Source organism: Ylistrum balloti, unplaced genomic scaffold, assembly GCF_031769215.1.
Source record: "Ylistrum balloti isolate Yb309-2 unplaced genomic scaffold, AGI_CSIRO_Ybal_v1 Utg370790, whole genome shotgun sequence".
In the NCBI taxonomy this organism is placed as follows: Eukaryota; Metazoa; Mollusca; class Bivalvia; order Pectinida; family Pectinidae; genus Ylistrum; species Ylistrum balloti.
In genome coordinates, this window is record NW_026782461.1 from 458,953 (window position 1) to 473,983 (window position 15,031).

The window sequence follows — 15,031 nt, forward strand, 5'->3', positions numbered from 1 at the left end:
GAAAGTGAACAAATTATATATAAATGGTGGGTCTTCACTCCTTGGGGCTGAATGGGCAAGTGCAACTAGGGGAAATAGAGCTAATTTGATAAAATCCTTTCTCTTCCTGTAAGAATATGATTTTATCCAAATTTGGTCTGAAGCATTGTTTTGGGAGGCGTTATCAATAGTGTGAATGGTGGGTCTCGTCCCCTGGGGCAGGAAGGGTGTGGCTCAGCAGGGGAAATAGCAAATTCTTTAAAATAGTACTCCTGTAAGAATATGATTTTCTCCAAATCTGGTTTGAAGCATTCTTGAGTGAAGGTTAATCAATGTTATTTTAACAGTGGATTTTTTTTTGTGTTACTCCTTTAAATGCTTCTCGCATTCTACAAACAACTTCATCTTGATGCAAGAATGGTCTTCTAAATGGATGGTTCATTTAAATCCTAATAAAACGTAGAGTCTCGTAGCGAGGAAAAAAGTAAACAATCTCCTTATTTGGTTCTCCATTTAAACAAACACTCCTGTTTCTGAAGTTACTTCTCACCAACACCTTGGTATTACTATCTCTGACAAAGCTGACTGAAGATAGTGCATCAACAATATCATTATCAAAGCATCATATGACATTAACACTTTTCAAAAATTGAAATTTAGAGTTGACAGACAAAATCTGCAACAAATGCAGTTTTATTCATCCCATGTTGGAATATGTGTATGTGACAACCTCTCAATAGAATATGTAAAACGGTTAGTGTATCCAACTTGAAGCTATTTGAATAATCTGTGGAACCACTAAACTAACTAATCCATTTACCAGGAAACTGAAATATAGTCATTGTCTGAGACATAAACATGAAATGATCCAGCTTCATATAATCATTCATGGACTGACATTTAGTTATTTACCAGATATCCTACCCAATCAAATTAATGAGCTGCATGATTATAATACCTGCCAATCTCAAAATGTTGCTAACATACATATAGAAGTAAATCAATCATTTTTTAACTTACATCATTTCTTTCAGAAAGAGTCTAAGCTTGGTTGGCTTTTTTGTTTATTAGTATAAGCTTACAGTTTGATGAGATGCACATATTGACCTTGGCTGACCCTCAGGGGCTGATAAACAGGGCCAAAAATTAATCAAATTGACCGAAATTTCAAAAGATGTTCTACTGTTCTTGCAAAGAAGATTTATATAGGAAAATTCAAATCTTCAATGTAATTTTTTTAAATTGAAATTTGGTTAGAAGTCTTAGCTTGGGATAGCAGTTAATGTATACACAATTTACATTTGCATTATATGTACAATATAGTGAAAGTTATCATCAATTTAACAAAATCATTTCAATGATTGGACGGACGGAAGAAAGGTACCACGTTTTTGCCTTGGACAACTTCTAGGAATAATCATTACAGCTTCGGATTTATCGCGATCGTTATAGCATCTCATCTTTGACCTAAGTTACCTCCCCTAAAGCACCGCTACCTCATGGCATGTTTCCCTGTAGCTACCATACGAGAGTCAGGTGAATCAACTGTTAAATGAGTAAAACACTGAACAAGCGAGTCCATTTGACAATAAACTAGACCGGATTTCAACACGTGTTTTCTAAAGTCGTGTAACATAAAATTACAACTTTAATATATGGTATTATATGTTCTGATAATTTATTCATCAGTGACCTATTTTATGACGTACTTACAGATTTTTTAACTGCATATTTTTTTTTACAAAACTAACAAGCATCAGGTTATATTTACAACATAAACAGAAACAACAAAATCATTATAAGGAAATTATTCCAATTTCCTAAGATAAACCAATCAAGTGCCTTGGAAGCGATTTGACAGCTCGCTAGCTGATGGAGAGAATGCCGTAGTTATGTTCTAACAAGCCAATGGATGGATGACAATGGTAGACAGGAGCAACTACCTGGAAGAGTCAAGACCTTGGTTTGCCTAAACGATGTGCTTCCACGGACACTATGGTCAGTTCTGGTATATGATATACCTTGTCAGCAGTTGTAAAGATGGAACGCGTGGTGACAAGCTTTCTACCCAGATGGATGGGATTGCTAAGACGCTTTTGCAGCATCGGCTTGTATGGAGAAGGTACAAAGCTGGATATTCCTCTAAAATATCTTACTGGGGAACATAAAGTGACCAAGGTCAGGCAACTTCTCTTACTGCAAAACAGCAAAGATGTGAAGGTCAGGGAAGCAAAGGTGAAGGTTAAGACCGGGGGAAAATGGAAAGCTGACAGGACAATTCAAAAGTCGAGTCGAGTCGAGGCTTGGGCATGGAGATATCGTGGGAAGTATAGCACTTTGCAGGCAAGGACTGGGAACATCGACAGGGCAGATGTGGAGTAAGGCTGGAACAGAACAACAGAGAAGAATGGTGCAGAAAGAAGTGAGGAAAATGGAGGAGGAGCAGAAAATGGTAAAGACCCCGTGCATGAAGAAACAAGGGAGTTGACTAAACTGGCAGTGGGGTTAGAGAGAAGACTCTCTCATGGAGCAACATATCAGATTTCTTCCGAGATCTGTGTATGATGTGCTGCCAAGCCCAACGAACATTTGTACATGGGGTCTCAGTGAAGATCCGAAGTGTGCCTTGTGCCAGAGAGTGACGAACCTGGAACTTATCATGCTGCCGAGTGCCTGTGGACGTGGTGCCACGCAAAGTGCTTTCTTCACTTGCAGTAACACTGGACGTGCATAGGGAAAAACCAGCAAAGGTGACAAAGGGGCCTAAGTTTGTACATTTTAATCGGACAGGTGAAATTGGAAAGGAAGGGCGGAGGGAACAGGGATCATGGCAACAACGCAACACTGGCAGATGAAGGCAGATCGAAACGCCAAGATGAAATTCCCAGAGGAAATCATCACCACAAGCCAGAGACCAAACATAGTACTGTGGTCGTCGACAACCAAACAGGTCATCAATGTGGAACTGACAGTACCACGGGAATAACGTATGAAGGAGGCATCCGAGAGGAAGGAAACAAAATATCAGGAGCGGGTGGATGATTGACAGGGTTGGAGGCAATTGTTCTTCCCTGTGAAGGTTGGCTGTAGAGTCAGTCTTTGTGGAGGGCTGTGAAGACTATAGTTGTCATCGGGAAAGCCGTGAAGCACCTGATTGGTTCAGTATGCCAGCAAGCAGAGTCAACATCAATGTGGTTGTGGAGGATGCGGGCAGAATCGTGGGCATCAAAGTAGTGTTGTGTGACTCTTCAGAATCACTCCAATATAGAGTTTGTGATTTGGAGTGAAGTATGTGACATTTGTTTAGTGATAACAACATCAATCACAAGATAAATGTGACAACATCAGCAGTGGTACATGGTGGAAGAGGCTAGATGGTTTCAGACTAGGATTTGATCACCCTAGTCGGCGCACATCTGGAGGTTGTAGTTGACAGCGCAGAAACAATCAAGGTTAGAGGATCCACGTGAAGATGGAATCGCCTGGCATCAGTAACATAAAGATTTATGATGGAAATTCGTAATTTTTACACAACCAATTGCACAAGTTACTAAAATTCTGATTACTGCTTGTTTTTATTAGTGTTTAAAACGCCTCTTATATTTGGCATGTAACTTTCTAACATTAATCAAAATTTTCATCAAATCTTGTAAAAAAAAGTAGGTTTTGTTACAAACTGTAATAGATAATGGTATTCATCTCCACATTGAAATGCATATAAGAAAATGTATTTCGACAACAGAGTGGTTATTTTTCAACAATAAAAGTAGCACAGCACACATTCATGTATACAATACTTACAAAAGACTAACTTGCTCTTAGAACTCTTTCGTAAACACCGTAACATGTTTGTTGGGGCCGTTGATATCCTGATCCAAATGGTTTTATGTATAAATATATAAATATGTACATTTCGAAACATAAATTTTGTACCAGTATACACATCAGTGATCTTGCAATGTTGTAATACTTTTAGATGCTGACCTAGTAAGCTAAAAAAGTAAGCATGACGAATATATTATTCACGAGCATCTCCACCGCAGTTTGTTTTCTTATACACACGGGGAAAAACATTCTATTCTAAATCATGCTTTGAACAACATAAAAAAACTCTTCTTTCAATGAAAATAAATGTTGAAGTAAACAAATAAAAAACAAAACAAATAAAAAACAAAACAAAACAAAAACAAAACAAAACAAAAAAATCATCCTTGATATTATGTATCATAGAAAGATTATACGGTCGGTCAAACATCAAACATACAGAATATGAACATAAAGGTTAGTTTGTTATACATGTACATTTTAATGCATACTTACAGTGCAGACAATTTATCTATGTCAGGAGTTGATAAAATCAGAGACCTATTTCCTAATATTATTATTATCTGTTATCTCTAATTTTGATTGATGTGTCTGTATACTTGTTTATGCACTGTAAGGAGAGGGCTTTCATAGGCTCTGCCTGTTGCCCAATTCCTACTGTCAATACCACCATGACAATGAAATATTCTGAAAGAAAAAAAGAGACCTATGAAAAACCGTACGTTGTATACATTATACGTCCCTGACATAATCATAATAAAAACCAAAGAAAAACAAATATGATGTATATATATTTAAACTACATACATATAAAAAAATACTATGGTTTCTGGATTTTCGACTTATAGTCAATTTAATTATATAGATATGAAAAATATAATTCTAAAAATCTAAACTTAAAAAGGTTTTGATTTCTTTATAATTGGGTACTGCAAGCGGGATATAACTTATATTTGGGTATTATACAACCCTTAAGAATGTTTTTGATACTGTTCCCTAAGACATACAGTCTTTACCTAAAGTTTCATTTTATTGCCCTCAACACAACTAAACATTTGAACTACTAAATACAGGGCACTTTTATAGACATGCCAGGTGTCACTCTGGTCAATTTCATCCCAACATTCTCGGCACCCCTCGGCTGTCATCACTATACCATCCGATCAAGTGAAACGAAGGGAAGTAACTCTTGGAGATCAGCCTGCATCTTGATAGATAGGGACGTCATCAAGCATAGTTCTGCAATAAAACATGATCAACTCAAATATCGTAAACGATATTTAGTAAACTGGCAGCTATTTCTGTATATTCTGCCATATTTTAACCATTTTATGACATTTTCCATGTTTACATTCAAGATCACAAATTAGACACCTGAACTTATTAGTGGACTCTACGTTTGCACGATTAGCATATCAACAGTTTGGAACATTATGTGACCGTTTTTTTTATTTCCACATGTCGCACTGAGCATTGACTTTGTAGACACATTCCTTTGTTGTAATGAAGAGTTTAAATGAAATTACCATGTGTCTGAGTGAATATTTATGTTTGCATGTTTCTACATCGACACACTTTTTGTATACGTATTTTAAACTTTAAAAAAACAAAGTGTAGCTAATGACCATTGAAGTCCGTGTTATAGATATATCGTAGCATTGAAAACTTTTAGTGGATAGTGGATTTGAAATCTAAGGGTTAGTCATAACCTGCAGGTCTCTTTTTAATTCGTTCAAATAAAGGCACGATTCAAAATATACATACGAGGCTAGTGCAACCTCTGATCTGGATTTTGATATTTTATTCGATCACTTAAGATATTCCCTCAGTCGCCTCCTAGGTTTCAAATTTAGGCTATTAGCATCACTAACGAGTCCTACAAGGACGAACAATTGTATGATGTAGCATCAGTAACGAGTCCTACAAGGACGAACAATTGTATGATGTAGCATCACTAACGAGTCCTACACTGACGAACAATTGTATGATGTAGCATCAGTAACGAGTCCTACACGGACGAACAATTGTATGATGTAGCATCAGTAACGAGTCCTACAAGGACGAACAATTGTATGATGAAGCATCAGTAACGAGTCCTACAAGGACGAAACAGTTGTATGATATAGCATCACTAACAAGTCCTACAAGGACGAAACAGCTGTATGATATAGCATCACTAACAAGTCCTACAAGGACGAACAATTGTATGATGTAGCCTAGTTTTTCATTATTTCACACTTCTGCTTCTAATTATATAATTTGTATTTTTGTATTATCTACTTTTGTTTCTTTTGTTAAATCTGGTCTCGTTGTTCCTTATCGGCACATAATCTGCCAACAGTATAACATTGTAAGCGAGGTTGTCTCCCCTTATATCACTATAGATACTGCTGTAAAATTGAAGTATTGGACTGCTCTAAGTTGGCAACCCTGGGAATTATGACTGTCCGTTGGATATAGAAAAATTCAAGAAACCGTCTTCATTAAATTTGTCCTTATCCTGTTGACATTCCCAGCTCAAACTTTTTTTAATTTTTTTTTTATTGCAGTTCTTTGCATTACATATATCTACATTATAAAACACTGTATCAAATGATACAAAAAAAGTGCACTGAAAAGTAAAATAACAGATTTATTTTAGATAAAGCTTGCTCTTAACAATATTCGGGATTCCTGTATGACACGTTTTACTTAACACATGTTTTTGAAATTGTCAGGTATAAAAAAAAATACAAAATTAATTGAATTAACCGGAAGTAGTGCATCTTCCGTATCGATTTTGACATTTCTTTCGTTCAATTTAAAATGTTCTCATTTGCCTCTTAGAATTCAAAATTTAGGCCCTTAACATCGTTGATGAGTCCTTATATGACGGAACTTGCGTGTCTTTTTCACAATCTAAAAACCCACTTTCCGGTAATCTTGTTTGATGATATATATCTCATTCTTTCACGCGAGAATTTTGATCCAGCATACCACTTACCGTTTCGTAAAAATACCTGAAAGTCCCCACATTTCCTTCATCGTCTCCGATCCACACCTCGTTCTGATGAGCAGTCATGACACATAGGTTTGGACTTCGTACCAAGACCTGTAGTGGTTCACAAGATGGACTTAGCAACTGCACAGTTCCGCTGTAATGCTCAGCAACCACAATGTTATCTTTTGTATCAAACGCGGCACTATAGACTTCAAATCCTTGTAACGAGTTGCCGGTTAGAACGCTAGGTCCTGTATAGACCAACATAGGGGACAGATCCTTGTCCAGGAGGATCAGGTCTCGTCTATTGTCACTAATGCGGTTGATAACTGCTACTTTTGTCTCGTCCTGGTTTACAGAGACTTCCTCGGGTACAACAAATATGTTTTTGTCAAACTGATTCCTCTCACAACGGCCATTTTCTCCTCCCCACCTGTCGTACTGAATCAGTACACGTGTGCTGTCTTCTGTTACCTCGTAGTCATCCTCGTCATACAGCGTCACATAAATATGGCCAGATGGACCTGTACATACGTAGTTCGGTGTAAGAGGACTGGTATCAATTTTCCCAAAGATATCACCATCCGGCAATTCCATTTCCTTGATACATTCCTGAGTTGTACAACAGAACAATAGCCGGTTGTTTGAAGTTACCGTAAAACCACTGGTCTGTGTACCTAAATTAATAGAGTGTTCAATTTGTCTTGATCTGTTCAACAGTTTAACGCTGTTTTTATCTTGGTATTTTATCAAACAGTTGCCTGCTTCAGGACAGCACACGACACCAATAGCATCATTTTTAGAAGGTTTGAAAGACGTAACTAGCGTTACTTTTACAAAAATCTTCTTCGAACTTGTTGTCGCAACATCAACGTCACTTGATTCTGAAGAGCAAATATCTTCTGCTGTCTCGTCCATGATTCTACCAAAAACATGGCCTAACCCTTCTTCATCAACATTTCCTGGTGTAAATGTTAGGCTGTGTATATCCGGCAGGGGGACGCGATTGAACTCTGGGACTTCAATGTCCTTGCCCGCCTTGATCACTTCCACGTAATCGTTCAACTTCTCTATCTGAGCTACTCTTTCCTGAAATTTGTGTATTTGACGCTTGACACTTGACAATTGACGCTTCAGTTCTTCCTCCCTGATGTTTAGTGAATCTGTGTTCTTAAACAGAGCCATTTTATGTTTCCGTAGTGCATCCTCCTTCATTGCGTCGACTTCGCGTTTGATAATACCTACATGTTTCTCGATTTCATTTTCTACCAGATTGCCCTCCTGTTGTAGGTTCGCTTTCAGGTTGTTGACAGCGTCAAGGTCGGACTGGATTTCCTCAGGTATGCGTTGGTTATCTGATCGTGTCTTTTCTATCTTCTGTCGCAAATAATTCGCTGCAGTTTTTAGCGAAACAAAACTGTGACCATCATGGCTCTCCTCCATACAAACAGCACACACTAATGGGTTCTCTTCACAGACGCTGCATGTCATGATGACATTCTCGCCCTTATGGCTAAAACACTCCATTTTACAAGATATCTAGCCACTGTATGATTGCTGTCAACAATGACTCGTCTCCTCGGTAAGTCATGTACTTGGAAAAGCTTCACATTGTGTTGGTTTCACTTTCGTTTTTCTCGTTTCTAGATGTAGATATTAAATTGAATTTTGAAAGCAATGAAACACATTGTCACGCTAGGGAAATTATTCTCTTCTGTGTTGTTATTATTTAAACGTGATCTAAAATATCACATTTTGTGATACAGATGTAAGGCATGCTTACTTACAAAATGGGAAATCTTAGAATTCTTTAAAATCCGACTTTTGTTACAGGAATGTCAGAATTCCGTCCCAATTTGGTCAGGAGCATTCGTTGCTGACGGGGGAATCAGTTTTGTATAAACTAAGCCTCGGCCACTGGGACTTTTTTGAGGATTGAGGGCCAATAGGGGAAATAGGGAAAACATCTTTCGAATCCTACCCATTCCTTTCAAGGGATATTCATCACAAGTTATAATTTCATAGGATGCTTTTGTAGAAAATTATATTAAATCATCTACTTATGTGCTCATGGAAATCGTACACCTCAATTTATCATTTAAACAAGCATGTTTAATTTGCGGAAATTCTTCATCACCCAGACAGATTTCCAAACGCCTGCGCGACCCTGATTGCGTCATAACAGGTTTGCATTGTTATAAGTCGAACAGAATGAAATATTTGTGTAAATCATAAAATCAACAGAAAAAAGCAAATAAGTCTTATGACGTCATAAAATAGTGTAACACATTTTAGTGAACAAATACATATTTGTGAATTTAATCAATACTCTGCATCAAATCTTTGACTCCAGTGACCATTCATTTCCGGATTTCCCGATGCGCTATATTTATATTTGTGCCAAACATAGATTAAGAAAAGTCATTAGAATGATTTATATAAAGATACAGAACAGCGGGAATTTTCAATTCCCTTTAAGATTTTTTTTTTTAATTTTACACACATCTGGTTCTTTGCTACACACCATGTGTCAAGTCGGGTAGATCTTTAAAGTGACTTCAAGCTAAATATATTTGGTATGATTCAAAAAGCTTGGTTTACTTTTTATTTCTTCTAAAATATATAATTAATGTGTTACTGATGAGTGTAGTTAATACACGATAGGCTGTATGACAACAATACGGAGGTCATACAGACTGTAAATGGTAGACGGTTAATTCATCAATGCTGCTTCAAAAGATGTACCGTTTTCAACTGTTCTCGTTAAATGAGTGTGGAACTTAGAGAATCCTCGTAACGCTGATACGTAAGTTTCCGAATATGGACTATTTCATTATTTACATCTTATGGCACTGTAATCTATCAACTGATGCAACTTTAATTCTTGTAGTTCTTTCCAATACTCAAATCAATTTTATGAACTAAACAGCACTGCTTAAAAAACCTTCCATTAGACAATATCAATGAGGCAAAATAAAATTCAGTATGCCCATCATCATCCTAGATACCCCAGGGGTTACCATCACTTTCGCTCTCTGCACCCCTGGGCCCATTCTGATCTCCAAGACCACTGCCCTTCGTTTCTACTCTGTCAGTATAGCGATAGGCTTGACAGACGATGGAGGGTGAGAATGTCCAGGACCATGTCATGGCAAAATTGCAGGCGTTAGCAAAGCAATTTTATTGGTTTTAGGTGATAGTAATTGACCAATCATATATTGATACGCTCCTTTTTACGATTACAAAGGAGCGACACACTACTTCAAACCTATTACAATATAGCGTTATGGGACCTCGAGATTCGTTTGATGTACATCAAAGGATTTAACTAGTCTTTTCATCATGTCCACAAGGTGTCGCACATGTAACCTTCAGTTTTGCAATGACATGAAAGTGATCGTGACCCCTGGAGAATCGAGGATGGCACATACAAATATGTCATCATTGACCTCTCTACCACACACAGATATATCATCATAGACCTCTCTACCACACACAGATATATCATCATAGACCTCTCTACCACACACAGATATATCACCATCGACCTCTCTACCACACACAGATATATCACCATCGACCTCTCTACCACACACAGATATATCACCATCGACCTCTCTACCACACACAGATATATCACCATCGACCTCTCTACCACACACAGATATATCACCATCGACCTCTCTACCACACACAGATATATCACCATCGACCACTCTACCACACACAGATATATCACCATCGACCTCTCTACCACACACAGATATATCACCATCGACCTCTCTACCACACACAGATATATCACCATCGACCTCTCTACCACACACAGATATATCACCATCGACCTCTCTACCACACACAGATATATCACCATCGACCTCTCTACCACACACAGATATATCACCATCGACCTCTCTACCACACACAGATATATCACCATCGACCTCTCTACCACACACAGATATATCACCATCGACCTCTCTACCACACACAGATATATCACCATCGACCTCTCTACCACACACAGATATATCACCATCGACCTCTCTACCACACACAGATATATCACCATCGACCTCTCTACCACACACAGATATATCATCATCGACCTCTCTACCACACACAGATATATCACCATCGACCTCTCTACCACCACACATAGATATAACACACATCGACCTCTCTACCACACACAGATATATCACCATCGACCTCTCTACCACACACAGATATATCACCATCGACCTCTCTACCACACACAGATATATCACCATCGACCTCTCTACCACACACAGATATATCACCATCGACCTCTCTACCACACACAGATATATCACCATCGACCTCTCTACCACACACAGATATATCACCATCACACCAGATATATCTCTACCACACACAGATATATCACCATCGACCTCTCTACCACACACAGATATATCACCATCGACCTCTCTACCACACACAGATATATCACCATCGACCTCTCTACCACACACAGATATATCATCACCGACCTCTCTACCACACACAGATATATCATCACCGACCTCTCTACCACACACAGATATATCATCACCGACCTCTCAACCACACACAGATATATCATCACCGACCTCTCTACCACACACAGATATATCATCACCGACCTCTCTACCACACACAGATATATCATCATCGACCTCTCTACCACACACAGATATACCACCTCTCTACCACACACAGATATACATCTCTATCACACACAGATATATCATCACCGACCTCTCAACCACACACAGATATATCATCACCGACCTCTCTACCACACACAGATATATCACCGACCTCTCTACCACACACAGATATATCACCGACCTCTCTACCACACACAGATATATCATCACCGACCTCTCTACCACACACAGATATATCACCATCGACCTCTCTACCACACACAGATATATCACCATCGACCTCTCTACCACACACAGATATATCATCATCGACCTCTCTACCACACACAGATATATCATCACCGACCTCTCTACCACACACAGATATATCATCATCGACCTCTCTACCACACACAGATATATCATCATCGACCTCTCTACCACACACAGATATATCACCATCGACCTCTCTACCACACACAGATATATCACCATCGACCTCTCTACCACACACAGATATATCATCACCGACCTCTCTACCACACACAGATATATCATCACCGACCTCTCTACCACACACAGATATATCACCATCGACCTCTCTACCACACACAAAGATGTGTATGATTGGTTGAGGTTATGATTCTAGCTTACCTTTCAAAACGAGTACCTAAAAATCCTGACGTTTCCATCGCTGTCTCCCAGCCAAACTTCATCATCGTTTACTGTCAAGGCACATGGCGAGGTATCAATTGATAGCAGAATCTTCAGTGGCTCGCAGGATGGACTCAGTAATTGAACAGTTTTGCTGTAATATTCAGCAACCAAAATGTTGTCTTGTGTATCAAATAGAGCGCCGCGGATATCATACCTTGCCAGTGAGACACCAGTCAGCACGCTGGGTCCTGTATAAATTGATACAGGAGACAGATCCTTGTCCAAGAGAACCAGTTCGCGTCTTCTCTCACAAATGCGATTAATGACTGCTACTTTTGTCTCATCCTTGTTTACAGAGACTTCCTCGGGTACAACAAATATGTTTTTGGCAAACTGATTCCTCTTACAACGGCCATTTTCTTTTCTCCACCTGTCATACCGAATCAGTACACGTGTGCTGTCTTCTGTTACATCGTAGTCATCCTCGTCATACAGCGTCACATAAATATGGCCAGATGGACCTGTACATACGTAGTTCGGTGTAAGAGGACTGGTATCAATTTTCTCAAAGATATCACCATCCGGCAATTCCATTTCCTTGATACATTCCTGAGTTGTACAACAGAAGATTAATTTGTCATCTGAAGTGACGGTAAATCCTCTGGCCCTAGTTCCCAGGTTGATCATCTTCTCAATTTTTCCAGATCTGTTGACCATCTTGATGCTGTTTCTACCTTGGAACTTAAACCAACAAAGTTCAGGCTTTGCACGAGTGATAATATGTATACCACCACTTATGGAGAGTTTGAAGGATGTAATTGTTGTGACCTTTATATTCGATTCTCTGAAAATTGAACCAACAAAGTCAGACGACAGGTAGTGTTTGTTCTCGTCTTCTTGTTCATTGTTATCACAGGAAATCGATAAAGTTTCTTTATTTGCAACGTCACCTTCGTCTTTGATATCTCCAAACATTCTTTCCAACTCTCCGTCACCGACAGACCCTGGGATAAACACAAGAGCGCGAATGTCAGGCCTAGGAATGCGGCTGGTGTCTGGGGTCTCCACGTCTCTGCCAGCCATAATCACGTCCGTATAGTCATTCATCTTCTGGATTTGGGCCACTCTTTTCTGGAATGTTTCTATTTGAGATACTTGTTGTGTCAGAGCTTGCTCCGTCTTGTCAATGGCTTCAGAATCTCTACGGAGTTCTGTTTGATGTTTCTCCTTCACTTCCTGGTTTACCATGTCAACTTTACTTTTAATAACCTCAACACGTTTTAATATGTCATCATCGACAAGATCCGCTTCCTTTTTTTGATTCTCTCTAATTTCAGTGAGACCATCCAAGTCAGACTTGATTTCTTCGAACACCTGCAAATTCTCGGCCTCTACCTGTTCGAGACTGTGACGGACAGACTTGGCGGCGTTCCGTAACGTTTGTAGTTTATGTTCCGCGTGCTCCTCTTCAATACAAACCCCACACAGAAAGGGGTATTTTTCACACGATTTACATACCATGATGACTTTCTCGCCTGTATGTTTGGTACACTCCATGGTATTGCAACGATTTACTCGCAACGAAGTAGCAATGGTCTGCTAAGAAAATATCCTTCATTTGCACCTTGTATCAGAGACGTATATAACACATATAATACGTCTCTGCTTGTATTATCCTATCAGTTACGTTGATAATCTATATATATCTGCACACGTTGTTGATACAAAAATTTCTGCTATCTGCACTGAGGTCCTGATAATATCATGTAACTTTTTTTATTTTTTTTCAAACCAAGAGACCTTAGCTCGATATTGATGCCCCTAACCAAATATCAGTTTTTAACAGGTTTCAATTGGAAAATAAGAGTTAATTCTAATCCGATGTCATTTTAATACCGCTGTAAAGACAGTTTCGGATAAAGTAATTCTCAGTTTTCCATTTAACTTTGTGCATTTCCTTCTTACATCGTAAAATTCAAGGTCATGCATTGTAAATGTTTGTAGGTAAACTTTTGTTTTGTTTACAAATCTATGGGGGAAAGACACGTCCTCATACATTCCCTCGCCAATCTAGGGAAGAGTGGCAGACCCAACTACCTTATGGACATATGAAAGTGGCAGCTTTTCGGCTCAACTGGAAACATCATAAACGTTTTCCATGCATCAAAATTTAGATTTAGAGTTTCCATTTCAAAGTCAACTTTATCAAATTATCTCAGTAATATTTTAGGCCGTTTCCAACTACGGCTTTAGTCATAAATTTCAATTTTTGTTTGAAGTCTGTCAAGATTTGGCTTTAGTATCAAGGTCAAACACTACTGATGTACTTAATAGATTCTTGATTTGTTCCTAAAAAACACAAACATTTTGCTCAAATTACCAACTCACAGTCCACATACATTGTAGATGTATTGTAGTGACACTGATATATATGTGAGATACATATGGTCCATGGATTAATCAAACTTGTGCCAAGTTCATATGCCTTAAATGAAGTATCAATTATTTCCTTTCCCAGCGATCACATTAATTTCTATTAAACTGGATTGACATGCTAGAAACCGAATAAAGGAGTCAGTCTAGCTAAAGAATGATACCTCGGCGAGATGAGTCTTGCATGTTGGCCTAGTATTGCAGACTAGGCCATACTGAAGAAAAGAGGCCTAGTAGTGCAGACTAGGCCATACTGAAGAAAAGATACAGAATGACAATTCAAAGAGACGAGACTTACATATCGGCTTAGAGGAGCAGACTGGATCATACTGACGAAATACTGAAGAATGATGTTACAAAGAGGTGCAGACTGGGTCATACTGACGAAAAACCACAGAATGATACTTTCAAGAAGTGCAGACTGGACCATACTGACGAAAAACTAAAGAATGATATTACAAAGAGGAGCAGATTGGGCCATACTATAATTCCTTTGAAATTC

At 38.6% G+C, this 15,031-nt stretch overlaps 2 protein-coding genes across 2 annotated transcripts; both read right to left on the minus strand.

Annotated features, from left to right (window-relative positions):
* Positions 1 to 6,745: 6,745 nt before the first annotated feature.
* LOC132558426 (uncharacterized) lies at positions 6,746 to 8,311 on the minus strand. Its single transcript, XM_060222993.1, has one exon. It carries the CDS (start codon positions 8,309 to 8,311, stop codon positions 6,746 to 6,748), a length of 1,566 nt encoding a protein of 521 aa, XP_060078976.1.
* A 3,785-nt stretch (positions 8,312 to 12,096) lies between these two features.
* LOC132558411 (uncharacterized) lies at positions 12,097 to 13,179 on the minus strand. Its single transcript, XM_060222971.1, has one exon. The coding sequence runs from the start codon at positions 13,177 to 13,179 to the stop codon at positions 12,097 to 12,099; it is 1,083 nt and encodes a 360-aa protein (XP_060078954.1).
* Between the last annotated feature and the right edge of the window lie 1,852 nt (positions 13,180 to 15,031).

Coding starts and splice junctions, on each gene's coding strand:
- LOC132558426 (XM_060222993.1), bottom strand. CDS start 8,311: ATGGAGTGTTTTAGCCATAAGGGCGAGAATGTCATCATGACATGCAGC.
- LOC132558411 (XM_060222971.1), bottom strand. CDS start 13,179: ATGGCTGGCAGAGACGTGGAGACCCCAGACACCAGCCGCATTCCTAGG.